This window comes from Mandrillus leucophaeus, unplaced genomic scaffold (genome assembly GCF_000951045.1).
Source record: "Mandrillus leucophaeus isolate KB7577 unplaced genomic scaffold, Mleu.le_1.0 Scaffold1325, whole genome shotgun sequence".
Classification (NCBI taxonomy): Eukaryota; Metazoa; Chordata; class Mammalia; order Primates; family Cercopithecidae; genus Mandrillus; species Mandrillus leucophaeus.
The window spans coordinates 85,334-99,773 of record NW_012101283.1 but is presented as its reverse complement, the minus strand read 5'-3'; the positions used below and the strand labels follow the sequence as shown (position 1 = coordinate 99,773).

General features: G+C 62.0%; 1 protein-coding gene across 1 annotated transcript; it reads right to left on the bottom strand.

Moving 5' to 3' along the window:
- Positions 1-612: 612 nt before the first annotated feature.
- PLXNA3 (plexin A3) lies at positions 613-14,202 on the bottom strand. The gene is made up of 32 exons (XM_011972966.1): positions 13,585-14,202; positions 12,728-13,267; positions 12,046-12,228; positions 10,770-10,898; positions 10,599-10,699; positions 10,216-10,339; positions 9,977-10,133; positions 9,789-9,888; positions 9,421-9,535; positions 9,074-9,274; positions 8,771-8,867; positions 8,440-8,630; positions 8,207-8,352; positions 8,017-8,137; positions 7,775-7,911; positions 7,494-7,664; positions 7,137-7,230; positions 6,816-7,055; positions 6,599-6,742; positions 6,286-6,520; positions 6,063-6,205; positions 5,728-5,984; positions 5,559-5,625; positions 5,319-5,465; positions 5,073-5,232; positions 4,806-4,909; positions 4,505-4,601; positions 4,090-4,280; positions 3,610-3,779; positions 2,948-3,160; positions 2,627-2,777; positions 613-1,662 (listed from the first exon to the last, which is right to left on the bottom strand). The coding sequence occupies exons 1-32, from the start codon at positions 14,176-14,178 to the stop codon at positions 1,567-1,569; spliced, it is 5,616 nt and encodes a 1,871-aa protein (XP_011828356.1). The 5' UTR covers positions 14,179-14,202; the 3' UTR covers positions 613-1,566.
- Positions 14,203-14,440: the final 238 nt, after the last annotated feature.

Below are 14,440 nucleotides of genomic sequence, written 5' to 3'. Positions count from 1 at the left end.
CACTTGAGCCCAGGAGTTTGAGACTGCACTGAGCTGTGATCCCGCCACTGCACTCCAGCCTGGGCAACAGAGCTATACTCTGTCTCAAAAAAAAAAAAAAAAAAAAGTAAATTGCATGTCACCTTCCCCCCACCTGCATTACTTAACAGGCCTGGGAGTAAGACTTTGGTAGGTGCACCATGATGGGTGCCACAACCTTGACAGTACATAATTGTCAGGTTTTGAAGGAGTTGGCCACAGCTGAAACCACTGGAGGGTTCTAAACAGTGAGGCAACATGATCCACCTTATATCATAACAGGATCTCTCTGCTTCCCACGCTGAGAACAGGCTGGAGAGAGCCAGGGCAGAAGCAGGGAGACTGGCATCCAGGCAGAGATGATGGCACGGGAGAGCTGGGTAGGGCTGGTGGAAGGGAGGAGAATCTATCTATCTTGAATCTGGCTTGAAGGTAGAGCCACCGGGGTTTGCTGATGGGTCGGGCATGGCCCTGGACCTCCCCAGACCCTCTGGGACCCTGCAAGGAGTGGTCCTTTCTCCCATAATGCAGCTCTAGCTCATGCAGCACCCACAGGTCTACTGACCTGCCCCAAAGACAGAGCCCCACATGGACGGCGTTTTCCGAACATTTAATTAGGAAAAAACATTCCATGAACAAAGAAAAACTCATGCAACTAAGAGGAGAGAATGGGGGGTCTGGGACCGTGAGACAGGGTCAGATTCCTCAGAGGAGGCAGAAGACACGGAATAGTAAGGCACGGCCGCCTTGGCCCCTCAGGGCGGGCGCTGGACGGAGCGGGCGCTGAATGGGGCGGCTGAGTGAGTCGGAGCAGGTGCAGACAACACTCAGGACATTTGGCAGTAGGCTCAGGAGGAGCAGCATTCTGGGGCCCCTAGGCCTAAGTCAGGCCCTGGCACAAGCCTGGGTCCAGTCCTCCAGATGCTCAGCGAGAAGAGGGCCCCAAGGTGCTTGAGGGGGACCCTGTGGCCCAGTGTGGCACAGCCACAATTCTGAGGAAGCTTTGGAGACCTCACCCCAAGTGCCACTGGTACCGTGACCCCGCCTTGGAATGGGTGGGGTCAGCCATGGCAGGGGTGAGGTGCCAGAGGCCAGACCAAGGCTGATAATGCTACACAAAGGAGCCCAGACGGGTGGCAGGGCCCAGGACAGCTCAAGAACAGGCAGGTGAGTGAGGCTGGCGACATCCCGTGGGGGACACATATTTACAGATGGAGACGGAGGCGGAGTTTGATTCAATAAATAGGCAGAGGGATATAAATAGCAGGGAGGGCGGGTCTGTCCCAACACCTGGGCACAGGGCAGGAGGGTGGGGGTATTGCTGCTGCTGGGATGGGGGCTCATCCTGTCACCCCTCCCCCTGCAGGGCCCAAAGCAAGGCACTAATGAAGGGGGCCTGGGTGTGCTGGGAGCATCCTGGCCAGGGTGACCTGCTCCATGATACCCAATCCAGGGCTCAGCCCGGGGACCCACGCTCAAGCCAGCCACTCCCCTGGATGGGAGGACGGCTCAGGACTGAGAAGCCCCTCCTCACCAATTCCACCACCCTTAGCTGTCACTGGACACGAGGTTGATGATCTGTTCCAGTTTCTGCCGTAACTTATGCTTCCGACAAGAGGCATCTCGTTCCAGAGCCGTGAGAATCTAGGGGAGAGCAATCCCCTGGAGCTGGGCTCTGTAGGGGGCGCAGCTCCTGCCGTGCAAAGTCCCCACTTCCCAGCTGGGCTCCTCCCTCCCACACGCCTCACCCCTCTGTCCTCCCCCGCAGCCCCTGTACAAACCCACCAGCTCTCCTCAGCCCCAAACGCCCCTCCGACAACAGCACTTTCTCCTCCTCTCCACGGCTAGGGTGCGACCTGGACTCTGGACTCGCCGTGCTGGATCCCCCTCCCATTACCTCCTAGCCCAAGCCTCCCTCACCAGGCCCCCGTGACCCTTGCCAGACCCAGTGAGTGTTCTGCAGGACACCATCCTTCACCAGCAGCAGTGCTGGAAGACAGAGCTGGCCACTGCCACTCCCTGACCTGTCAGGGGTCCTCACTGGCTCAGGTTGCCAGACCCCACCAGGCGCTCTCGGGCATCCTCCCTGCTGGCTGCCGCCGCCTCCCCTCCCCTCCCCTCCACTCTTTGTGTCCTGGGGCCCTGGGCTCAGTGCTTGGGCCACTTCTCCCTCCACACCCACTTGTGGTTTCCCTGTGAGCTCATCCAGGCTCAGGGCTTTAAATGCCATCCACAGGCTTGCAAATGTGTCTGGTCCAGACTCCATCCTAAAGTCCACACCTCTATGTCCTCCTGCCTCTGGCCATTTCTCATCACAAAGCCTGGCCCATCCCTTCCAGTGCTCAGGCCCTTTAACTTTTGCCCAGTGGCCACTTTGTACCCAGCCAGTGGCTTATCTCCTGGGTCCCTCAAATTCCAGCATCTACCTGTGATCCCAGAGAGCATCACCTGTGCCGGCCCCGGGCCCTGGTCAGGGGAGAGACCGTGAACAATCTAAGAAATAGGCTCTGTGTCCCTTCTGTCCCCAACCCTCACCAACCCTCCTGCCTTTGTCACTGACTACACCTTCAGGACCAAGTAACTGGGAGTCTGTGGGGATGACACACACCTCCTGGCGGTACTTGGTGACATAGAAATAGAGCTCGCTGAGTGCACTCAGGACATTGAAGTCGCTGGCATGGAGGCGGGACTGCTCCACCAGGTAAGCATCCATGTCCTGGTCGCTGATGGATGCCATCTTTGCAATGTCTCGATAATACCTGTTGGGACCCTGAGTATGTCACTCGGGCGATGTCACAAAAACTAGAACCCCTGCCCTCACTGCCCGGCCAGCCCCCGGGCTTTCTCCCTGTAGCTAGCCTGCCTCGGACAGGCAGCCCAGGGAGGGGCAGGTCCTGCCCTCTGCCACCCACAGCAGGGCAGAGCCCACCTCTCCACCCAGCTCTTGTAGTTGGGGATGTCCTTGGCATAGAGTAGTTTGTTGGAGGGCGAGTCCTTCCCCAGGCGGTGCTCGGATGTGGAGCAGGAGTCCATGAAGGTCTGGGCTACCACCGACAGGCAGGCATCCGTGATGCTGTTCTTGTGGATGTCGAACACGAACTGCGGGTTCTTGATCACATTCACCCAGAAGCGCAGCGGCAGGCTGCGGACAACAGAGGGCCACGCCCCTGAGGCTCCCCAGTCAGCCCGGGGGCCCCTCCCATGTGCACATCTCTTTCCTGTCGGGCCGGCTCACATCTTGTCCAGAGGTGGTGAGAGCAACACATTTAGGGTGAACGGCCTTTCCTCAAAGTCTCAACCCCCTCCGCAGCTTCTCCTGTCACTGCTCTCACCACCAGCATCTCTACCTGGTGTGAGACCCCAGAGCGCAGAGGCCCCACCACCACCATCCCACCCACCTGGGCAGCTCAGCTCCAGGACCGGACGCAATGGGCCCCTTGGCTTGATGGCACTGTCAGTGTCAGCCCCAGGCCAGGCCTCATTCCCTCCTGCCTGGATGCTACTCCAGGCCCTGGGTCTCAGCAGAGCCACCAGCATCTTTGGCCCACCCATCTCCAGACAGGTTGCTGGCAGCCCAGCACAGGGCGATACCAGTTGCTCTTCCAGGTGTGGCGCACGTCGGGGTCGCTGATCTGGCGCTGGTCGGCCTGCTCGTCCAGGAAGTCAAACATGTACTTGATGGCCAGGGGCAGGGCTGAGCCCCGGTGGGCTGTGCTGAACACTGTCTCAAAGAGGTCATCCACGAACTTCTGCAGTGTGCCCTGTGTGGGGCAGAGAGGTCACAGGCTATGAGGGAGCCAGGCTGGGATGTCCCCAGAGCAGGACAGATGGAGGCAGAAAGGTTTGGCAAAGAGCAGGGCTTCCCTACAGGGCCAGTGGCCTCTCAGATAGACCCGGCCTTGATCTAAGGCTCAGAGTTCCCATAGCAAAGACCCTAAGAAAGGCCCACGGGACCCAAATGATCTATGGTCCCCTCCCCTGTAAGGCCGGGACAACCTGTCGGCCGAGGCCAAGGCATAAGGCATCTAAGCATCTGTGCAGAGACCAAGGTGGCGAGAGGCAGGCCCACACCTTGGTGGCCAGCAGCCGTGTCAGGTAGATCTCGGAGACCATCTTGCTGCCACGGTCCCCCTCACGATGGTCGGCATGGTCGTGGTTTTTCACCAGGTGCCACAATTTGGTGCCCGTCTCCTGGTCAGGCGTGATCATGGGTGCCCGTGAGCGGAGGCTATCAGGGCTGCTGGCTGTGCGGAGCAAGCTCTCTGGAGCAGAGAATGCATGTGACCCTTAGGCCAATACCTGGCCCCTGCCCCACTCTCCCGGGAGCCCAGCAGCCTGTGGGGATCCATCTGCCCTCACTGGCCGACCCTCCGTCTACACTCCACAGAATCACAGACCTCCCGATGGCACTTGGAAGGGGGGGGGTTCCCTGGGACAGCTTAAGCAGCCTCGAAGGGCACACGGCCACCACAGTGAGTACACCTACCGTAGCGGCTGAGGGAGCGGGTGAAGGTGAAGGAGTTGGCCATGTTATAGGCAGATACTTGTTTGGGCACCAGTGCCACCAAGGAACCATCTGTCACCTGGAGGCCCCAGAGACAGAGGAGGGCAGTGCAGGAAGCTAAGAAGCCAAGGAGCCCCCACCCACCCACACCCAGGAGGGGAGCCCACGGGTCCAGGGAGAAGGCAGGGGGAGCGAGGACCACCGCTCCTGTGTCCTGCTACAGCTCAAGGCAGGGTCTTGGCTCCCAGGTGGCCCTGGGGGTGAATGGGCCCCAACCCCTCACCTGGTAGTGGGCCAGTGAGTTGAGCCTCTTCCAGTCACACTCGATCTTAGTGGTGACATCCTCATCCTGGAGGATGATGCGAGTCATGCGGCCCTGGCGCCACTCTGTGGGCCACAGACAGCCCTTAAGATTATGCTGGAAGCCCCCAAGTCCCTGGCCCACTCCTCTTAGAGAACAGAGTTCAGGTGGGGAGCGGGAGAGCCCACGGAGGTCACACGGCACAGGAGGGTATGAGTAGGAGCCAGGAGGAGAGGGCGGGGACCTCACCCAGGTCCATGTCCTCAGCTTTGGGGCGCTGGGAGTACGGAATGCCCTTGTACACAGTGTCCAGCAGCTTATCTTTGGCCTGGGTGATGCTGTCACAGTTGAGAACCTTCACTGGGACTTGGGCACTGCCCTCGTTCTCCGGACACACGCAGTGCAGGGTCTGAGGGGAAAGCGGACCCCAGCGTCAGTCTAGGGTGAGGCCTCTCTCTGCGCCCGCACCTCCGGCCCGCCTGGCCCTGGGCTCACCAGTGTCTTGTAGTCAATCTGCTGCCGGATCAACTTGTCCTCGCTCAGGGAGTATCGCGCCTCGCCCGTGATGGCATCGATTGGGCCCTTCTCCATCTGCTGCTTGATGGCGCAGTAAAGCAGGAAGAGAGGCTCCCCAGCACACTCCTGCAGCCAGTGACAGGTACACAGCTGGCTGCCTGCCTTACCATCGGCTGGTCCTCTGCCACCACCTCCCTGCCGCCCACCCACCTGGCGCACCTTCAGAAACTTATGCAGCAGGAACGTGAACCAGTTGGTAAGCATCTTCTCAGCCACTGACTCTGTCCTAGGGCAAGAGAGGGGTGCTTGGGCCTGACAGAGGTGGGGCTTGGGCAGGGGGAGGGCCAGGCAGGACAAAGGCGTGGCCTGGATAGAGCGAGGCAGGTACCTGCGTAGCAGCAGCTTGGGATGGTTCTTACTCTCCAGGTTTTTCTCGATGAGGTCAGCCAGCAGTTGCTTGAGCAGCCCCGTGGCATAGTCGAGCCGGCTCTGCAGGGCCACCATAGTGAGCGAGGCCACGGTGCCGCGATCGCGCATGGAGAAGCTGCTCTGGGCTTCCAGCGTGTGGATGAAGGTAAGCACGAAGGCGCGGCTGTGCAGCAGCTGCCCGAAGAGGCGCAGGGCCTTCTCCATATTGGGTGGCGTCTGTGGGGAGCAGGAAGTCTCAGAGGGTGGGGTCAGCCCTGAAGGGAACTGGTAGGGGCAGGCGAGGCAGAGGCTCACGTCCAGCTCCTTGAGCACCGGGTGGGCCTCGATGCCCGGGAAGAGCACGCGCACGGCATAGGTCCGGTAGTCCAGGAAGGGGATCTGCACCTCGTCCATGTGGTTAGTCAGCTCGTTGATGTCTGTCTGCAGCTCTGCAAAAGCTGGGGGGTGGAGAGAGGGAGTGAGTGGGCAGGAGGGAGGTCCCCAGCTTCCACACCACATCCCGCCCCACCTCAGGCACCTTCCTTGCACTCCAGAGCCACACGGGATTCCAGGTTGTCCATCTGCAGCTGCAGGCGCTTGAGGGTGCGGTCCGCGTCCTGAGTCTTGCGCTTGTAGGCCACCAGCACAGCTGTGATGGCCAGCAGCAGGAGCCCGCCCCCCGCTGCCAGCCCCATCATGGCCGGCAGGGTCAGTGCCCGCTCTGCCGAGATGTGCAAGGTGCCCAGCCAGAACTCCAGGCCACCCACCAGCACCTGTGGGGACAGGCCTGAGGTGAGCTGACCCCCATGTCCACCCTGGGCTGCCCAGGGGGTCTCCCCATCCCCACCTACCATGACAGGCTGCCGGCCAGTCTGGCTGGGTGAGTCGCACAGGAGTTGTGTGTCCGAGACAGTGAGCGCACACGGCTGGCCTCCTATCAGCACAGTGTAGTTGAGGCGGGAGCTGCCGGCTGCTGCGGGAATCAGGTTCTTGCCCTGGGGGTGGAGGACAGCGTCAGCCCAGGGCTCTCCACTTTCCCGCCCCTCCCCACTCCCACCCCGCCCGCACCTTCAGCACCACGTGGGAGCCCGGTTTGACATCCAGCACACCAGAGGGCCCCAGCGGCTCAAAGCTGGGGTCAGGGTAGTAGGTAAAGGAGGAGCGGTTGAGGGAGCGGGCGGTTTGCACGTGGTCCAGCAGGAAACCAAACTCATCAGGGTGCTCGCCTTGCGCCCGAGGCTGGGGCTGCCCAAGAAAGATGCCGGGGGCCTTACACAGCATGGCAGTGTCGTTGATCACCTGACATGTCTGTGGGGACAAAGGTGGACAGCCAGGCATGTGAAGCCATGGGCTGCAGGGTCGGGGTGGGGCGGGGCAGCTGGTACTCACGTTGGTGGTCTCGATGCCGCGGTACTTGGCACGGACCCGGGGCTCCTGGACCGTCAGCAGGTGTGTCCCGCTCACAGTGATGGCGGTGCTTCCGCTAGGGACAGGGCAGGGGCCTCAGGCTCCCTCCTCCAGTGCACCCACCCAGCCCTGGAGAGTGCTTGAGGCTGCCGTGGCAGCCCAGGCCTTCCCTGACCCTGGATCACCTAGTGAGTGGTGGGTACTGTGCGGCCAGGACAGCTCTACCCCCTCTACCAATGAGGGCCCAGGCTCCAGGAGGGGCCCCACTGGAGCTCAGAGACCACTGAGTCCCTGAGCCCTCTGGACACTGCCGGGCTCCCCAGTCCCCCAGGGTCTTACTTGATGATGCTCCAGGTGGGCTCAAGGCGGGTGACGGTCGGGTCCTGAGTGTAGGTGTAGAGGACTCCGGGGCTGGAGATGTTAGCCCGGTCAATGGCAAGTGTGATGGGGGCCTGGCTGGGGCCCAGGGTGGAGACGGGTGAGATGCACACGATCGCCTTGGCATCTCTCCTACATTGGCAAGTGGGGTGCTTGGAGTGGGTGGCCCAGGGCCTTCCACCACCCGTCCCCACGGCGCCCGACACAATGCCCAACCCAAAGCTGGCAGGGCCCCAGCCCACCTTACGAACTGGCACTCGCTGTCCCTCACAGTCACTGTGACCCTGCTGCCAGCATCCAGAGAGCTGCCTGAGATGGTGAGCCGTGTGCCCCCTGACGCCGGGCCACGGCTGGGACTCACTTGGTCAAATGTTGGGGTCTGTGGGAGAAGCTGCCCTGAAGGGAGGAGCCAGGCTGGGCTGCTCCACACGCCCCTTGCGGGAGAGAGAAGGGACAGGAAGGGGGAGGGCCAGCAGCCACGCACCACAAAGCTGTAGAGCTGCTCCGACTGTGTGCGGAAGTCAGCTGAACAGTCACCCACGCACAGCTCCACGGGCCCCGGCGGTGGGCTGGGCACCAGCGACTCCTCCATCTCACACACGATCCTAGGGCTCAGAGAGCGTCAGGGCCGGCCAGGCCACATACAGCCCGGGCACCCACACAGCCGCACTCACCTCTCAGCACTGATGTACTCGGCCGGGATAGAGTTGCAACGCACACCAGCCACCCGCAGGCCCACCTCTCGGGACAAGAGGCCCAGGTTCTCACCCATGATGGTGACCCGGGTGCCTCCCTCCTTAGGCCCCACAAGAGGGTGGATCTGTGGAGCACGATGGGCAGTGAGAGGGTTGGCTCAGGCTCCCAGGGGCCCTGTTGGCAGTGGGCAGGGGTGGTGAGGGACGCTGACCTGCGTGATGTGGGGGTGGCTGCACCGGGTGCCCTTCTGGCTCAGATGCATCCAGTTGGTCTTTGGGGCTGGGCAGTGGGTCCGCAGCTGGCACCTGTGCTCTGAGATGCACCAGCCACAGTTGAAGCGGGGATCAGCCTTGAGGCAGAGGCCACAGCTAGGCCGCTGCGCCCAGCACTTGTACAGGAGGGCTGCAGGCACAGAAGGCACTGCTAACGGAGCAGGCAGCCGCAGAAAAGTGGCAAGTGGGGAGCACTAGGGCCCCCAGACCCGACCCCAGCAGTGCCGATTGCCTTAGGAGGCAAGCTCCCTGGCCTGTGCTGCCCTTCACCTCGGAAGCTGGGAGGCTTGTCTATGGGGAAGTCTCCATCCCAGACCACGGAAAAGTCCAGCTCGGTGTCACCATGCTCATCACCTTCATAGGAGTACTAGAGGAAAAGAACCCATGGGACCCCAGATAAGATGTGCAGAACTCCCCCACCAAGATTTTTGCCAGCTATCCCCCTCCTCCAGGTACAGGAATCCCTAGCAGGAGACTCAGAGAGTTCCCTGCCAGGGAGCTGGGCATAGACAAGAACGATCCGCACCATGCCACAGCCCAGACCCCGAAGGGAGGCAGCGGGCAGGACCTCACCGAGGCATTCTGGCACTGCACACTGCTGCTGTTGAAGCGCACGGCAGGCACCCGCTGCTGCCGCCCCTGCACCCGCACCACGCACTCATAGTTCTTCTGGCCCGATTGCGGCTGAGGTAGGTTCTTAGCCCGCAAGGTAAGAGGCTGCATGACCCCAACGGGGATCAGGAGGTCCCCACTGGGCAGGATCTCAGGGCAGCCCTGGGGAGAAAGCACCTGTCAGCTGCACACAAGGCCACCCTTCTCCAGGCCTAGCCCAGAAAAGGCTAAAAGAAACTGAGAACACAGAAGCCAGTGACCCGCCCGCACCACAGAGCCCAGCCCCTCACACGCGGCGCCCGCCTCACCTCAGGGCTGCGGACCCTGCCCTCCTGGAAGGAGCACTCATGGGGGCGGCTGGTACAAGCGTGGCGGTACTTACACCAGTGGCAGGGGTAGGGGCTGCCAACACAGGACATGCACCTGGGGGGGAAGTGGCTTCAGAAATAACAGAGGAGGCTGCACTGCCCCTCACTGCTCCCCAACAGGACACATCGGGAACCGAAGGAAGAAGGCAGCCATATCAGGGGACAGAGAGATATGGGGATGTCAGGGGCTATCAGCACCTGACAGTTAGCCCCTGATGCCCCAGAAACAGTTGCCCTGCAGGTGTCGCCTGTCCCAGAGGTTCCCTCTATCCCCAGGGGTAGGGGTGGGTGCTGGGCCAGGTACTCACGACTGGAGGACGCTGCAATTGTAGAAGACAAAGTCAGCACCGGCGAACCTCACGCCTGTCTCCTTGGAGAGAAGCTGCAGCCGCACGGTGCGGGTGGCCCCTGCAGCAGTCCCCGGGTGGCCATGAACTCTCTGGGGGCAGGGAGAGGCCTCACCCTGCCCCACCCTGGGCAGCCCCAACCCACTGACCATGCCCTCTGGTAAGAGCTCGGAGCTCCTGGAGGGAGGGTGAGGGGCAGAGCAGTTCACCAGAGGGCAGCAGGATCGCCTCACTCTCTGCCACCTCCTCGAAGGTGCAGCTCACGCCTGCACTGAGGTCCGGCACATTATGCAGGGCGACGGTCAGCTGGGGGAAGCAGAGGGCTCAGGGCAGGGTGCACTCCCAGCACATATGTGCACACCCAGCCCGGCACCCCCAAGCTGCTCACCTGCACCCCAGGCGACATCACTGACACATTGTTGGGCCGGACCCGCACCTGGACACACTTGTTCAGTTCCTCAGCAAAGCCGTGCGGGGCAGAGGCGCCCGGACAGGCCCCTTCGCGGCAGCACCTGCACGGGGTCGGGCCAGAGCCGGTCCCGCCACTGCCCCGAGAGGGCCCAGGCCTGTCCAGCTCACAGTGCCAGGCAACAGCGAGCCTTGGCCTCGTCCCCGGGGGCCTGAGGGACGTCACTCGGGGTGGAGGTTCCGCTCATTAGCTGGAGAAAGTGGAGGAGGGCGGGGGAGGCCGCAAGGGCACAGCTGGGTGTGGCTGGCTCCCCCTGGCTAGTGGGGCCCTCCAACTCCCCGAGCAGGGGCCCCCGCCCTCACCTGTGCTGCAGCACACACCAACCACAGTGTGGGTCCCCGGAGCCCAGGCAGGCCGTGCAGCTCGGGTACTGCTCACAGGTCTCCACTGGAAGCTGGCTCACCTGGAGACAGCCACATCAGCACCCAGCCCGCCCCCACCCCACCACCCACCGCCACCCATCACAGGCCCACCTGCTTCTCACTCAGGAGATAGATGTGCTGGTGGTCCGGGCTGAAGAGCAGGTCTCGGAGGATGGGGCTGCCATCCGCCACGGGGACCGTCTCATACAGGTGGGCATCCTGGGAGCCATCGACCCGCACCTGAGCCACAAGACCAGCCTGATGCCACCACAGCCTCCTGCACCTGGGACGTTGTCTTCTCCGGCCAGAGACTTTGGAGGTTGTGGCTGAGGTGAAGTCAGGGCCTGGTGGGGTTCAACACTCACACCCACAGCCCTGAGGCCACAAAAAGGAGGGTGCAGATGCCAGAAAATGCTCTCAGCAGACAGAAGGACAGAGTGATTCATGTTGCCCAGGGTCAGGGGATTCAGGGCAGGGGAAGAGCTAGAGGATGGCATTGATTACGGGAAGGAGGTAGTGGCGATGGTTGCACAACTCTGCAGATCCACAGAAACCCACTCAACTGTGCACCTTAATCGGGTGAATTGGATGGTGCGTGTTCAACAAAAGCTGCTACAAAGAACAAGAGGGTCCCAGGAACAGAGCAAGTGGGACGGGAGAGCTCAGCATCCTTCTCCACAAACCCTTCCCTGTGCCCCCAGACCAACTCTTGCCCTCCTGGGGGATGGCACTGCATGTATGAGGCAAGCAGGATGACAGCACTGCAGTCCCCCAACTCCTACCTATTCCGAATGTACCTGAGTGCTCAGGAGTTCACCTCCCCCTTCATGCCAAGCTACCCCCAGATCCCCAGTGGAAGCAGCCACAGCCGCAGGGCGCATGAGGGAAAGAACAGTGGGGCGGGTACATGGATCTGGAAAGCCCTCTCTGGGAAAGTGACATTTTGGGTGGGAGGAGAAGGATGGGAAGTAGTGAGCCAAGGAGAGGGCAGGGACGAGTGGGTCCATCCGAGGGATGGGGAGGTTCAAGGGGCAGGGCATTTGCTCTCTTGTTCATTTAACAAAGAACCCAGCAATGACGGCTCAGCCCCAGCCCTGCTCTCGTGGCAGGGAGACCCCACAATAGGTCTGTTCTCTGTCCCCCGAGCCACAGGAAGCTGGCAATTCAGTCCACAGTGGGAACTGGCAACGGTGAGGGTGGGTGGCCCAGGGACCACCCGAGGAGCAGGGCCAGGCTCCTGGGACCCAGCCAGGGAAATCTCCCTCCCTGCACCAGCCATGTCCTCTCTTGTCCTATCCTCAGGGGTCTCCTGTGTGTTCCCACCACCAGCCTTGTCCCATATCTGACACTGTCCCCACCCCCACACGCCCAGGGCTCTGGGGGCCACCTTCTTCAGGCTGCCGCTGCGCGTGCCAATGAAGACCACAGAATGCCGGCGGTAGGTGTAGGCGGCCACACTGGCCATGCCGTCGGTGCTGTCGGCCAGCAGGGGCAGCCCCTCGATCACGTGCAGGCCTCCCAGAGGCTGGTTCAACACCAGCCCGCAGAAGTTGCCGTTGATCTGCATGGGCTGGTGAAACAGAGGAGGGATCCGTGAGAGTCAGAGCTCCCCGGTGCAAGCACACAGCAGCCAGACGGAGGCTGGCAGTTCCTGTCTCCCAGAAGAGAGCGGGATCTAGAACCCAGTCCCCTCCAGGCAGGCCTGACTGCTCGCCCTAGGGTGCTCCAGAAAATTGGCAGCTATGGAGGGAGACAGAGGAGGGACAGCAGGGAGGGAGGAGCGAAGCCTGGGCCCACAGGACTCTCACTGGCTCAAGACAAGGGGCATCCAGGAGACGGAGCAAGGAGGAATGAGCTAGGAACAGAAGCAGAAGTGGGGCACTGGGCAGGCCAGAGAGAGGGAAGGAGATGGCAGGGACCCCTGGAAAGGAGAAACAGGTGGGAGGGCAAAGGTGCCACTTCCAGGGCCATGGCAAAGCCTGGGACAGGATGACTGGCCGTGAGCCCAGGCCAGGCACGGCAGACCTGGGACAGGGCAGAGAACCAGTGTGGGGTGATGAGGGGCTCACAGTGTTGATGCAGGGCAGCTCCTTGTTCAGCAGCCAGGGCAGGGCCAGGGTGCCCTCCCCGCGATAGCAGGACTGGATACGGCGCCGGATGTGGGCATTGATGTTGCTGAGAGTGAAGAGGCAGAGGATGGTCTGCCGGGGTGGGCTGGCTCGGTTCTTCTGGCCCTGAGAGAAGATGGTGAAGAGGATGTCCTCGTCAGCCGGCACGCCCAGGGCCTGGGCCAGCAGCAGGCCAGGCTTGGCCAGGTGGGCGCTCTGCACTAAGCGGTACTCCACACCACGCCAGGAGCAGCCGATGGGGAATTCCACATATGAGTAGAACTCTGAGTCCCCAGCGCACATGCGCACGATCTTGGACGTGAAGAATTTCTCGCCCGCTGTGTCCAGCAGCGTCTGCTGGGTGTCCAGCTGCAGCGTCAGGAAGTACACGAAGGAGGCGCTGACGAAGCCGTAGATGTAGTAGATGTCAAAGGCAGGGTACAAGGACAGCGTGTCCGAGGGAATCTTGATCTGGGAGGAGACAAACTCATCCTGGTACACCTGGGGAGCAGGGGGAGAAGACAGCATTGGGTGAGGCCCTATGTCAACATCGCGGGCCACCACCAGCTTCCCTCTGCATTCCCCCCCTGCCCAGACGATCACGAGGCCCAGGCCAGAAAAGCTGCATAGGGCAGGGTGATCAGCCTCCCTGCACACAGGGGACCCCCACAGCCCGGGCTCAGGCTGTCGTCCCACCCTCTGCAACCCGTCTGCATCCCAGACTCTGAGAAGCCGAAAAGTCCCCTCTCAGAACAGGACTCTTCTGGGAGGCAGAGCCAGGACTTGATAGAGGAAGGAGGGAAGGAAGGCTCACGCACGAGACTGAACATGTCCACGCTGTCTTCATCACTGATGAGCTTGCGGGAGCTCAAGGTGGGGAAGTACTCCGACTTGCCGTCGACAGCAGTGCCCACGAACAGCTTGCTGGGCCCCTGGCCCTGCTCCACAATGACACCAGCCATGGAGTCGGGCTCCTGGGCCCCCGACAGGTAGTGCTCCTTGCGGTGGTGCGGCTCACCCAGCTTGAAGAGGTCGTCCACGCGCAGGAACTGGCAGATGCCCTGCCAGATGCTGCCGCAGGCCACCAGGCGGCGGGCCGCATAGTCTATGAGCAGCAGCTTGTTGATGTTGTCCACGGGGGCCAGGCGGTGGGCACACACGCGCATGCTGGGGGGTGGGTAGCAGCGAGCGTTGTCTTCGATGGGCCCCGTGACATGGGCCCGCAGCTCAGTCAGGTTGGGGGCCAGCTTAAAGACTCGGTTCACTGCGCCCACGAACACCTCCCCAGTCACCCGGTGCACAGCCAAGTGGGTAAGCTTGGTATCTGTCACCACAAAGGCACGGAAGGGCCTGCTGCCCAGGGCCCCCCCCACGGCAAGGAACAGCAGCAGGAGGAGGCAGACAGAGGGCATGGCCGGCAACCGCGCCGGGGGACAGGCCTGGGGAGAGACAGTGTGTGGGAGTCAGAGGCCTTGAGCCACAGAGGGCTGGGCCATTCACCCACCACCCCGCCAAAGCCCCAGATGGCCACCGCGACAGGGAGAGAGGAGGGGCCTCCACCAGGGCGCATGAGTGAGCAGCCAGCGAGGGCAGGCTTGGGGGCCATCAATCGTCCCTCAGACCCCGTGCTGGAAAGGAGCCAGGAGGCCTCGCCTCAGCTGGGCCACACCCAAG

What these genes read in the sequence shown, in the direction of transcription:
- PLXNA3 (XM_011972966.1), bottom strand. Translation starts at nt 14,178, where the DNA reads ATGCCCTCTGTCTGCCTCCTCCTGCTGCTGTTCCTTGCCGTGGGGGGG. An exon ending in AGCAGCTCTACAGCTTTGTG is followed by an intron (nt 7,912 to 8,016) that starts GTGCGTGGCTGC and finishes CTTCTCCCACAG; the next exon opens with ACCCCAACATTTGACCAAGT. An exon ending in GCTCCCACGTGGTGCTGAAG is followed by an intron (nt 6,743 to 6,815) that starts GTGCGGGCGGGG and finishes CTCCACCCCCAG; the next exon opens with GGCAAGAACCTGATTCCCGC.